The 13,266-nt window shown below is 31.9% G+C and overlaps 2 protein-coding genes across 2 annotated transcripts in view; one reads left to right on the top strand and one right to left on the bottom strand.

Annotated features, from left to right (window-relative positions):
- Nucleotides 1–696, bottom strand: part of LOC129221002 (hexosaminidase D-like) — a 40,081-nt gene extending 39,385 nt beyond the window's left edge. The window contains exons 1-2 of the mRNA XM_054855441.1: nt 422–696; nt 86–140 (exon numbers count right to left, since the gene is read on the bottom strand). Coding sequence (XP_054711416.1) covers nt 86–140; nt 422–456 — 90 coding nt within the window. The 5' untranslated portion in view covers nt 457–696. The remainder of the gene's footprint in view (nt 1–85; nt 141–421) is intronic.
- Nucleotides 697–2,768: 2,072 nt separating this feature from the next.
- The window catches only part of LOC129234716 (tectonin beta-propeller repeat-containing protein 1-like), a 67,286-nt gene continuing 56,788 nt past the window's right edge, over nt 2,769–13,266 (top strand). The window contains exon 1 of the mRNA XM_054868739.1: nt 2,769–2,989. Coding sequence (XP_054724714.1) covers nt 2,771–2,989 — 219 coding nt within the window. The 5' untranslated portion in view covers nt 2,769–2,770. The remainder of the gene's footprint in view (nt 2,990–13,266) is intronic.

Genomic DNA, 13,266 nt, shown 5'->3' with positions numbered 1-13,266 from the left:
GAATACACAGGTAGCAGTAAAACAATACCATACTTTTTATCCAACCCCAAAATTGGGAAGATGAAGCTTAAGATATTTAACACACCTGTTCATAGTATGAAACCAGAGGTGGAGCCCCTTTCAAATCAAAATGGACTAACCTAAAAGTTAAAAAACATACATTTAAAAAAAACAACACACAGAAAATATGCTTGTAAAAACGAAAAAAAAAAAGGAAAATGTATTGTTCAAACACATAAAAAAGACATTTAAATACAAATTTTGATACAAAAACAACAAATTAGTAACAAATGTTATGAGATGCGAAGAGATTTTCAAATGTGTCATTTCAACACAGCTATTATCAAAAAAAAAGTTATGAATGACAAGGAAATAAATATGAGAAAACACTAAAATTAATTCGAAACAGAATTTAACACACTTGGAAAAATTGGTGGAGCTGCAATCAATGCTCATTTTTAATTATTTGAAGCTTTATTCCACAAAAAACAATGCTAGATTTTGTTATTCAAATTTGCTGGTAGTAAAAAAATTAAACAAATGTCTTAAAGCATCCTGATTTATGTTGGCAAATCAAATGAAAGAAACTCATAAAGGTTTCAGAGACCATAAGACAAAAAGTAAATTGTAAGACAAGAAAAAGTAAAAATATGTTTTATTCCTGACACTGTCGGCTCAAAACTGAAACCACAAACGTTGTCGTCTTTTCGCTTCATTTCATTCTTCCATCAATGCAAAATAAAACTATTCAGTGAATAAAAAATCGCAACTCCAACGAACTATAGGGGGCACTGCAGTCACTGTCTAATGGCGGAATTGAAAACTAAAACAAACGCATGTGGTAACGAAGAAAATGCTAAAAGTGTTGTGATTTTTGTTCGTATGTATGATTTTTTCGCTTTATTCATTTGAAAAGATTTTTCAAAGTCTTTTGGTTATTCTGACCCATATAGAAAGAGATTAGAAACCAAAAAGTATTACGAAAGTAAACAATTAATGCAGAACACACAGTAAGTTGTTCTGAAGCAGCCATTTTCACGATGTTGAATTCGGAATTCATAAATTTTTGGTTCGCTTCGAACGGCATTTTCATTTTGTACCGTTTTTTCTATACATTAGTACATATTAAGTTCAGTTTCGTGACATTTCCAGCATTTGTTGACATTTTTGTCACATAGTGCACATACGTGGCAGACTGTCAAGAGTAACGTTTAACACTACATAATTTATTTCTATGACTATATGATTGGATATCCAAAGAAATCATGCATTTAATTCATTCGTCATGGAAATGATTTACCTGATATGCGAAATCTTGTCAAGATACATTATTCTTTCACATAATTTTAAAACCATAAGCCTATAAACAGATTTTTGGCGAACTTTTATTTTTTATTGTTCAAATTCTTAACGTTCTTTCTGGATTTTTCAATCTGTTCTGCGATAAATATTTTCAGGAAAATTTATTTGCATACTGTCTATTTCAGTAGGATACTGTAGTAACAAAGGTTATTTAAATCATTTATGTGGAATTAGGTTAAGGAAAAGTGTCCAGTCAATGTTGTTAAGTTCGTTTTTTTTCCATCGAATTGAAAAACTGATTCAAATTCACTCAGAACAAAATAAATAAAATGTGTACTCACAGTTTATATATGTAGGTAGTTTTCTTTTCAGTTGATTGACCATTATTTCTTTTTGCTTATCGAATTCTGTAATCTTACTATCATTTTATTCCACTCATGATAAAAATTAAAAATGGTTTAACTAAAAATGCGAAAACTCGCCAAGGCTACTTTGCTTGCAAATACTAAAACTACTATAACCCTAAACAAATTTGGCGAAACCTTTCAGCTGAGAATAAAAGGAATAAAGTAAATTCTTTCTCGGTTAAACATTTTTCATTTTGTTCTACGATAATAAATTCAAGAAAATATTTTGCATACTGTCCATTCCAACTAAATGCTGCTGTAAAATATGATTAGTTAAATTAATTTAAGATTAAAAAAAACTCATATTCTTACAAATTCATACAAAACAATAAAAAAATTTACCTGGTATTACGTTATCCAATTTTGTTAATCCAGACTTTTCTTGTTTACGCTTCCACCATTTAATACTTTTTTGAAAGAAATAAGAAAAACTAACATTATTTTGAGAAGCTCGAGAATACTACTAAGGGACGAATTAATTTCTGTAGCTGAAAGCAAACTAAGACACATCGATTGCGTTAATAAATACTCAGAACAAACTGCCTGTGTTTACGTCAACAGACACATGTGATGCGCAACGTGGCAATGTTTTAGGTGCAGACGCAGTTTTATAAATCACCGCAAGGTAGCGTATTCGAGCGCTGGAGTTCCGAATTCTTACTTTTACTTTTTATATTTTAAAACTAGCTATTTCTTTTGTCAGCGTATTGTGCATTTTATATTTTTTTATGAAAAATGCTTGGACGTTATTGCTTAATGAGAAACTACTCAACTTTTTTTTTGTTTACAGTCTGCTGACTAGTGATTGGTCCAGCTGGGAGTGAAATTAGTCTGTTTGTCCCCGTCCCATCCTTATGGTGATGATTTTTGTAAATATCAATGAAAGTGATGATCGATTTAGCATTATAATTTGCAGCTTGTACAGCCAATCTTAACTTAGAGGGATTAATTAGCGATTGCTAAAAAGTAGTCTTAATGCTTCTTTCTACGCTAGTCAAATTTTGATTTATTTCCTCTACACAAGAATAATAGGATGCAAGAATAATAAAAGTGGTCTAATTATGTCGTATTTATGGGCTGTCAATAGTTTGGGAAAAGTATATATACTTTCAACTGCTGAACAACGGTGGACAGAGCTTGAAACAAATGGGATAGATTTTAAGCGTGTTTCGTCTAATGACTTTTTTACATGGGCTATTGGAGGTGACCATCAGATTTATATTTATGTACCTACGAGAGACATTCCCATTCGATACAGGGTTGTGACCTATGAAAATGAGGTACTTATATGTTTTAAATAGTTAACTGTAAGCCATAAGCTTAAAATCAACATTGCCATGGTTTCTCCTTTTCAGGTGTAGGATGTGCAACAGTATACATTGCAGGCCCTTTATTGTTTTCGTTCTCACTATTGAATTATGCACTGACTTTCCATGTGGAATCCATTTTTCATTACTGTACTTTTTCAAAGTTTCTTTTAAAGAGTTTTTTCAACTACTCATTCAAATTTTACTGTATAACCATAGTGTGAAACCCTTGTCTCTTTTTAGAAACTTTTCCTTAAACTAGTCAAAACAGAGCTTTTATCTGCTCGTCAAAGGTTTACAAAAACTGCTGCTGAAATTGAAAATTAACTCCTTAATTTTTAAACTTATAAAGCAGCCGCTGGAGGAGTACGCAAAATATGAGGACCGCATTCTGTCAATGGATTTTAGTTGACGAAAGCTCATATATTAACAATATGGATCTTGCCGGGCTTATTTTTGGTCCTTTTTTTTTCAATCCCCCTCCTCTTATGCATTACGAAAATTGATAGAGTGCATACTAAAATGTCAATTTATTGGTTACTTCTGCCATAATTTATAGTTGGTTCTAATGGTGGAAGTGATGGTGGGTTGTTTTTTTATTAAATAATTAATAATATAATTTTTGAGAAATTAATTAATAAAAATTATCATGAGAAAATTGCGAATTGAAATAGAATATGGTCAAGCAAGACAAGGAATTACTCATTTTTATTTCTACAAATTATTATTGATACATTTACACAACGATATCTGATGTATGAAAAACCATATCATGTTCTCATCAATTGCTCGGGAGCTCCTTTTAGTCCATTTCCCAACCACAGTAATGGTGTTACCCACTGATAAGCATAGTGCGCCGCACAGCTCAGTTTTTGTGCTTCTATTGCGTAACCATGTGGTGTTAAACATTCTTTTTTATTGTGTAAGTCTTGATAAAATTCAGATTCTGTTACTTTTGAGCATTATTTTTAAACATGTTGTACTACTAAGAAATGTAAGAAATGTCGTTAGAAATAGTAAATTTGAAAATAAAAGGACCGAACAATTTATGGTGCAGAACAAGTGACTTAATTAAAAAACCAAGATCAAACACGCTGCTTAATATCTAAATCATGGCGAGGCTTGGATCTGTGTACCCGCAGTGCAGTGGGGGGGGGGGGAGATCCTTAAAGGGCCTAGCGACCAAAGAAATTGGGAAAAAAAAACTCGCACTAATACTTGTTAACTTCGCAAATGTAAACTGCTGGCCGCTGAGAAGCCCTACAGATTTCGTTGCAAGGGTCCCAAAATTTATAGATCTAGGCCTGATCAAAAAAGCAACAGATAGGAGAAAAGACAATATTACTGAAAAGTGGTATAATCCAGACTTCACACGACAAGAATTTTCATGGCACCAAGAATGTTTAATGAATTGAGGGATAAATATAAAAGAAGAGCAATATCCATGTTTTATGATATATTTTATAGGGCAGTTCTCAAAAGGTGGGTACAAACACAGACCTCAACTTTGAAGCTTCAACACCAAATAACTTTCATTTTAATTAACTCAAAAATTTTTGAGTTAAACTATAATACTGCATAGAGACAAGAATTGACATAAATTATGGAAAAAATGCTCTTCAAATGCCCTTAAAAATATATTTTCTTTGCTAAAAGGCACAATTTTGGACATACCAAAACGTTAACTGAGCAAATGTACTATTAAAAAATTTTTTTTTTTAATTATTCCATACGTTTCAAAAAAAAATTAAAGGTATGAATCTTACACTGAATAACTTTTTGTTAATATTTTGCACAAATAACAAAAGTAAAGATAGATTATTTACTTTGTAAACAATTTTAAAAAAACGTAAGTTTGAAATTTGATGTATGTCCAAAAGTTACGATCTTTACAATGCTATTATTTGAGAACTAAGTATATGATGTTTTCGTTTTAAAGGTATTTATCGATCCTCAGAATCAATTTTTAATTGTTTTAAAGTGTTTTCATAAGCTTTTATGCAGTATCTTAGAAGAAAAATGATTTTTCTTAAACATACATGTGCAATGTCCAAATGGTGTTACGATCTTGACGCCGATAATTCTGTCCGTTTATTCATAATTTTTGATGATCCACTGTCTTCTAACCTCAATAAAAATGGTTATTATAATGTTATCTTCTTTAATCCATTGGTATTTTGCATAATTAATACGTTACACATTGAACAATACATAAATTACAGTAGAAACATGGCTTGTTATGATCGAACGAAAGCCATTTTGCGCGAAAATCGCCAAGCAAACCTCCGTTGGCGACAACACAGTATACGATAAGCTAAAGGTTACCAGAGGGGAATTCCAGTTTGACAAATGTAGTTGATCGTCAGCTGCACCAGTTTTGGCGACTTTATCACCTGCGCTAGCAATTTTTTTATTTTTAATTTTTTAGAGTTAAAAAAAATCGTCTGCAGTTGATTTGTAAACAAATATTAGTTGGTAATTTTCATTCTATCTTGAGATTTGAGAGATAGTAAGCCTTTTGAATTAACATGTTTTGAAAAAGTGCTTTAAACAATTTAATTAAGTTCTTTTATGGAATTTGTATTTATATGCTTTTTGAAGTCATTATTGATTTTCAATACCTATTTGCAAAAGTATTTATTGCAAATTTTAATGCTCACACGAGATTGTCTCCTAGAAGTAGAACAAAAAGTGAGGTTCTGGTAGAAGTACATTCTAAGTTTGGGAAATATCTGCAGAAATGAAAGTTAATAATCCAGAGAAATACAAATGTTATTTAATAAAAGAAGCTACGAGTTTGTATAGTTATTTCCATGAAGCTTTTTTTTTACCTTTCATCAATTTCTTCAAAATCATTCCAAGACTTTATTATATGTAAAGAGCAGTATGTATAGCCATTCAAGTACTTCATTAATATCCTCTTTATTATTAAATTTCAAAATTCAAAAAGTAGTAAATAAAATTTTCATTTGAAAAGTTAAAAATCAGATTAACAATTGTCAAAAATGGTGAAACTTACATTATGATGATGTCCAAAATCCGTTACCTACAGGACAACAATGTCCAAAATCTGTTAACTACAGACAGCTGATTTAATTTGGTAATTAACAATTTTTACAAATACCTGCTGTCTTTTCATGTTCATATATTGTGTTCTAGGTATGCATGCTGTAGAATAAAAGCAAAATTGATGTCAAATTTGAAAATTTTTGAAATTGCTCAAAGTTAACTTTTTTGTTCCCACCTTTTGAGAACTGCCCTTTACTGTTACTGAGAAACGACTCCGAAACATATAGCTTCAGCTGAACCAGCTCATCATTTGTCGGTCAAAATATTCGATAAGCCTATTGAATAAACTTGGGCATTGCATCAACTACAAAGCATTACAAGAGTGTGATTTAGAAGTAACATGTTCAATTGCATGTGAAGATGCAGACAAAAATATGATTATTCCTAAGAATATACAGTAAAACCTGTCTACAACGATACTGTTGGGACCTAAAAAAATATCGTAATAAACAGGTTATTGCTATAGACAGTTTGATTATTCATGCTGACATTTTGCTGGGACCAAAAAAAATATCGTTATGGAGAGTATTGTTATACACAGGTTTCACTGCAGTAAGAAATACATCATTATTTCTTCATGAGGCCATGGATAACAATGATTTCAATCAAGAAACATTAAGAGGTTTTGATTCTATTCATGTAACAGCAATGGTTATCTATCAAGAAAAAATACAAATAATTTCAAGTAATTCAGCAAAAACTCCGAACAATAATTGTAAATTTTTCTTTTCAAGCCCTCAAAAAACACTGCAGCTTGTTAGGTTTATGTGCACTAATCAGGGTTGGCAAGTTTCTGCCGAGGTGGTTGAAACCACTGGTAGAAACCGGTTAAAACCGGCATGGCAGAAACCACTTTCTGCCACATTTGCGGCAGAAACTGGCAAAAACTCACAAAATGAAAAATTATTCTTGATATACAGTAAAACCCCTCCTAACGGACCCCTAAAGGCGGACATCCCTCTTATGCGGAGAATTTTTAATTCCCCAGTTGCAATGCAAATAACATTATTAAACCCCTGTTCTGCGGACACCTCTCTATTGTGGACAAAGAAATTTGTCCCATTAGTGTCTGCATTAGAGGGATTTTAATGTACAACAGAAAATACATGGAAAAAATAATCAATTGTTAACCAAAGCACTGTAATTTTATCACAAAATTATCACAATTCAAAATCAAATGTTACATTGTTGGGACTCTGCAATTGCCTCTTTGAAGAGGTGGTTACAAAAATCAAAACAGGTTCTCAATTTAATATCGGGTCTGTCCAGGATTTTTCACAGGGTCCGTTTTTTGTGAAAAATCAAATAATTTTGTAAAAAGTGAATTAATTTTGTGAAAAATCAAAAAATTTCGCAAAAAAAAAAAAAAAAAAAAAATTCTTTTTGTTAAAACGAAATTTTAGAATTTAGAGATGGCACAAACTGCATCAATTAAACTTAAAGTTGTTGAGTGTTTTCCTCTTCTACGTCGAGAAAATCATTATGGATTTTTTTTACTAATATTTGGCGGGGGGGGGGGGGGGGCATCGCTCTTTCAAGTATCAATATTTATCTACCATTCTACATTATGTTAAATTATACTAGATATATTTCTGTACAGTACTTAAAATAATTGTAACAAAAATATAAATAAATAAAATAAAATTCAGAATAGGGTTCAGCATTCAACTTTTTGACTCAAGACACTCTTAAAAAGCACAGAATTTCGTTTAAAACTTATAAATTCCGTGATTTAAACAAAAATAAAAAGATATTTCAATTGTTTACCTCTTAACAAAGCGTAATAATCATTGAAAATTCGAAAAATCGGATGCCCATAGCGGATGCAAAGAGATCACAATTCTCAAAGTGAAGGCATCAAAAGTATAAAAACGGCTTGTAAAAGAAATATTTTTGATAAAATTATTTTAAAATTGCATTTTAGAGTCCTATGATAAACATATCATTAATATCTGTGGACACAGTTGACCTAAAAAATAAAATTAAATAAACTATCTACTTAGCATTTTAATTTTTGACTCATAACAGAAAATGGAATTTTGCTTTAAAAACTTGAAATGAGAGTTCTAACAGAAATAAAGAGACTTTTCATTTATTTGAATCCTAATAAAGCTAAGTTAGCTTGAAAAAAGAACAAAATATGATTCTCATATCGGATGTTAAAAGATTGCATTTTTCAAAATGTAGACATCTAAAGAGAAAAAAAAAGGTAATTAAAAGAGTTTACTTAAAGTTGATCATCCTTGTGTTCGCATCGAAAAATCAAAACCCATATAATTTTCTCCCAAAATAACAATTAAACATCGCACCGTACCGTAAAAACGCAAATATTGACAAGCTGGCAAAATGATGAGAATATTTTCTAATCAAGTCATTATAAAGGTTCAACGCCAGACGCTAAGTGGTGATAATTTTGAAGTTGGTAACACTATCTGAAGCGATCATATTTTTTCCTCACCTTTACTATCCCTTTGCAGTTCTAAGTTCATTTCACATATATATATTATTATTGTTTATTAAATCATGAGCAGAGAAAAGTGCTTACCAATGCCTTTTCAGAAAAGTTAACAAAAACACTGCTGCTAATTAGCTGTGATAAAACAAACAACCATTATATTTATCTGGCAGTAGCAATTATTTATCGCTTGCAGGAGCATCCCAAGAGTGCCGATTTTTTTTTTTTTTTCAAAATTAGCCGATTTTGTATAAGCTGATCCCTCTAATTTGACTTAAAAAAAGGTTCCAAAAATTATCGGTTTACACACAGAATTATGCGTTATTTTGCTTTCAGATTTGCTCTTTCAATAAACAATTTGATATCCGATCTTGTTTATCAGAATTTTGTGAAAGGTCCGTTTTGTTTGATTGGGATTTTGTGAAAGGTCCGTTTTGTTTGATCGAGATTTTGTGAAAGGTCCGTTTTGGTTGATCGGATTTTTGTGAAGGGTCCGTTAACGGACCCAAATATCCTCTGACCAGACCCCTGAATATGTCAATTTAATATGCACAAATGAGAAACTAGAATATTCTTGAAACAGAAGAGCTAGCAGACAATGCATCAAGGAGCAAGCAGTGCTCGTGAAACTTTCATCTATTGTATAACTGGTCCACCATATAGTCACTGAGGTTGTGGTAAAAATTTGACTAGAAAAATAAGTTTTGAGAAATGGGGCCAATTTCTTTTGCAAAGCTGTGACATTAGGTACAAAATTCTAGGCAAGTAAAATTCTGGCACTTTCTTTTTGAAGCACGTGACATGGTAATTTCAATCACAAACATTTAGAGGAAGCATATAAGTGAGCAAATTACAAACAGTAACGTCCGTTTAATTCTGGGTGTCACTCCTCTTTCCTAAGCACCCCCGTATGATTGTTTATCCTTTGTTAAATTAATCCAAATACTAAGAGCCTCTGCAATTGAAAAGTTCCCTTTCCGAACTAAATCAAGGGCACTAGCATTGGATTTTATTTTTTTAAATGATGAAATGATGTTTAATTTTTTAGTTTACTTAAACAAATATCATTTACTTATTACTTGAGCTATTAAAGACACTTTTAAGTTTTTGCCAGTTTCTGCCGGTTTTTTCCGGTTATAACCAGTTTCTGCCACTGGCATGGCAAAAACTAGTTTCTGCCGGCAGAAAGCCAACCCTGGTGACTATACTCAAATTTTGTACTCACGCAATTTGCAAGATTAATCAATCGCTAAAAATATCAAATAGAAAAAGTTTTAAATCCCCCCGTTGCATGAAAAGCCATAAAACAATAAAGAAAGAATTTTTTTGTTCAAACTCAAGAAAAATGGCAACAGCTAACTTCTTATCAATGAGATCTTTCACGCGAATTAATTTCTGCAGCTGATAATTTTATTCGTATTTATCCAATGGATTGTGACTTAAATTGGAATAAAAAAGGAACTATCAATCGGATTTTTTTCAAAATGGTCTATAAACATTCCCAGTACCAAAACTAACAAACGGTGAAAGTTTCAGCCAAATCTGCCAGGTAGTTTTTGAGTTCATGGATGACATACAGACAAGCATTCATTTATATATATATAGATTTGAATTACAAACAAATCACTTAGAAGCTGATTCTAGAATGTCTTGCCACATATTTCATGCAGTAAGAAGTCAATCAGCTCATGTTATTATCTTCAGTGTTAATACTGATGTATTCATTTTGGCAATTTATTTAGTGATATATAGAGATGTAAAATTTCCAAAAATTTTGAAATGGTAGGAAAAAACCGGTTTTTTCGGGGAAAAAAATGGAAAATTTGATTTTTTTAATGAATAAAATTAGGGTTTCGTAATAGCTTTGTGTTTCTTGGAACATATAAAGGGTTAAGCATTAAAAAATATATGCTATCCACACATTTGCTTGAGAGAAATACATATAAAGGTAAGATTAATTAGAAAAAAACCTTTTTGTTTTATAACTGAAAGCTTTCATGATCAAGCACCAGAAATAAGTCAAGTAGTCATTCAACCAATAATATTGGGTAATGTGTGTCTAATCGTAATTTTCTATTTTAGAATGCCTTTGAAACTTGAAGCATTAATTGAAGTTTTCGACTTTCAAACATGATTGATTTTTTTTTTGAAAGAAAAAATAATACAATGTAACTTTACTTTCTGAAAATGAAAGCTATTGAGGTTTGGTTTTTTCCAATCCAGTCTCAGACCAAATCAAAACTAAATTGGTGTTTCTTCAGCTGAACCAAAACTTAAACTACAGTTTCAATTTATTCATACGACCGTGCTAAGCACAGTAGTAAAAGTCATACCAGCACTCTTGAACAAATTTCAGTTATTATAACCAAGTTGTTCTGTTTCGTTCTTTACTTATTAAATAAAATGTTTTAGGGTCATTTGATCAAGAACTATTGATTTGAAAAATTCTTAAAAAAAAAAAAAAAGACATCTGAATCAAATATATGGAAGAGCCACATGTTAAAATACAATATCTCAGCTTGAGCCCAACTGCAAATTCCCCTTTTTTGCTTACCATGGCAGTATACAGGGTGCGGCAAAAAAAATATCGGACAAAATGTATCATCGAATGGAAGAAAGGTAATTTCATTTTAATAAGTGCCTAATTTATTTTTGTCTCTCACTTTATTAGAAAATAATTTACAATATATTACCTAGTTTATGTATTGTTTTTCGGTTTTCTTACAATTTTAATCAAAATACCTGCTATTTTAAGTTGTTTAACCAAGTAGAACGACAGTTCGTTTGCTTGATGTCCCTCGACAAACAGTATTTGAAACGGCATGCCATTTCAAGTGGCTTGGATGGTCGGGAATGTGTACAAAAACGAACAGTGAACATTTCAGTTAATCGTCAGGTCAATCTAAAAGTGAGTTCAATGAAATCCTTGGGTTTCCACAAGAGAAGTCGTTCGTAAATTTTTAAATTTGTGACCGATAAGTGGAACTAAGGGAAAAAGCAGTTCAAGCAGAAGTTTTAAGAGTTCCAAAAGGTTCAGGCATTCGTATGACTCCAAAGATGCCAGAAACATTTGAGACAGGACGCAAGTTCACACTGGAACAGATACCTTTCACTCATTTACCGTTCCACCAGCTCACATCCCCCAGAACCATTAGTACAGTGCAATTAGACATAAACCCCAACATCCAAAGTAAAAGTTTCCCATTAACTCCAAATTGTTGCATACTGTCCACACATTGTTTGGTAAAAAGTTACACTGTTTACAGTGTCGGGTTTTGGGGGGAGGGGGGGGGAGAAGTTGGTAAATTAGTAGTTTTTATCAGATTTTCGGAAATATTTAGAAAACTATGGCATTTAGCGCAACAAGTGCAATGTACAAAATAATCTGCACTAAATTACGAACAAAATGGTTGTAAGCATTATTTTTTCAAGCAAACGGTTCCAGAGTTACGGCTGGTGTTAAAATAGAAAATTTTCGATTTTTTAAGTTTTTTGGAAAAATGAAATTCTAACTGTTACGTAAATAGAAATAACTAAACAATTTTATTAAAAAGTAATATTGTACGATCATATTGTAGTCTAAAAGAAGCTAAGAGGCATCACATTGGGTTAGAAACGAAGAAATACCGGGAACGAGAACCAGTTTAGTAAAAGTGCGGCGCTGGGTGGTCGTATCAGGGTTGCCAACTTAATGGTTTGACTTCCAAGTGTAGGGGAGAAATTTTGAAATAAGGTTTTTAGGGAGATACGTAATTCTTTTTAGGGTAAATTTTGAGGTTTAAAAATAGGGTTTTATCATGTAAAAACGCGTTTTTTTTTTTTTTTTTTGAGAAATTGAAAAGAAAAAGATATGATGTAAGAACACAACTCGACTAAAACAAAAATTCAAAAAAGGTTTCAATTAAAAAAAAAAAAGAAAAACCGCTTAATATACAATAGTGTATATTTCACAACATCATAGTGCCCGTAGTATGGAATGCTATGACGAACAGTTAACCGATTTTATTTTGTCTCGAGTAACATTGTATGAATATAATTTTATCGATTGCTACCTTTATGGAATGCTTGTTCGACTGTTTTTTTTTTCACTTATATGTATTTTTGGATCACATTAAAACCATTTGTTTTGATCAGAAAAGACATAAAAAATGAAAAAAAGGCTTTTACTCACTCACCGTTGGAAATTATCAATGGTCACGTGACCTTTCAATCTGCCACATATGGCGTCATTGTAAAAGGGTCACGTGCTCATTTGTTATGACGTTATATGAAATTATCCAATTGTAATTTGGGATTTTTTGAGTTGAGTTTAAGGGGAACATTTTTAGGAGTTGGCAACCCTGGTCAACCACTGTATGTGTGAACAACACCACTGTATGTGTGAACCCAAATACTCTCTTACATCGCATGGTGTGCACTGTAAGAAGTGATGAGAGACTTCAAGAAATATTTCAATTCGAATTATGTGCATATCCTCCATCCTTATTTGACGAATCTGGCTTAATGAGGAAGGGGAGCAAATCTTCAATAGTGTCTGTTGATTTGGTTCCAGATTCAAATGAATCATCAGTCACCCATAATTTAGAGAAAGTGTCCTACGTCATTGATGGAGGTCACCTCCTTCATCGTGTTGTCTGGCGACGCCCAGCTACTTTCGGACAGATTTGCGAGCAATACTTAGATTATATAATTGGTCATTATGGGCCAGCAACTGTTGTTTTTGTTG

The sequence above is a fragment of the Uloborus diversus genome, chromosome 1 (genome assembly GCF_026930045.1).
Source record: "Uloborus diversus isolate 005 chromosome 1, Udiv.v.3.1, whole genome shotgun sequence".
Lineage (NCBI taxonomy): Eukaryota > Metazoa > Arthropoda > Arachnida > Araneae > Uloboridae > Uloborus > Uloborus diversus.
Note: the sequence above shows the minus strand (reverse complement) of the source record. Positions and strands in the feature narration are given on the sequence as shown.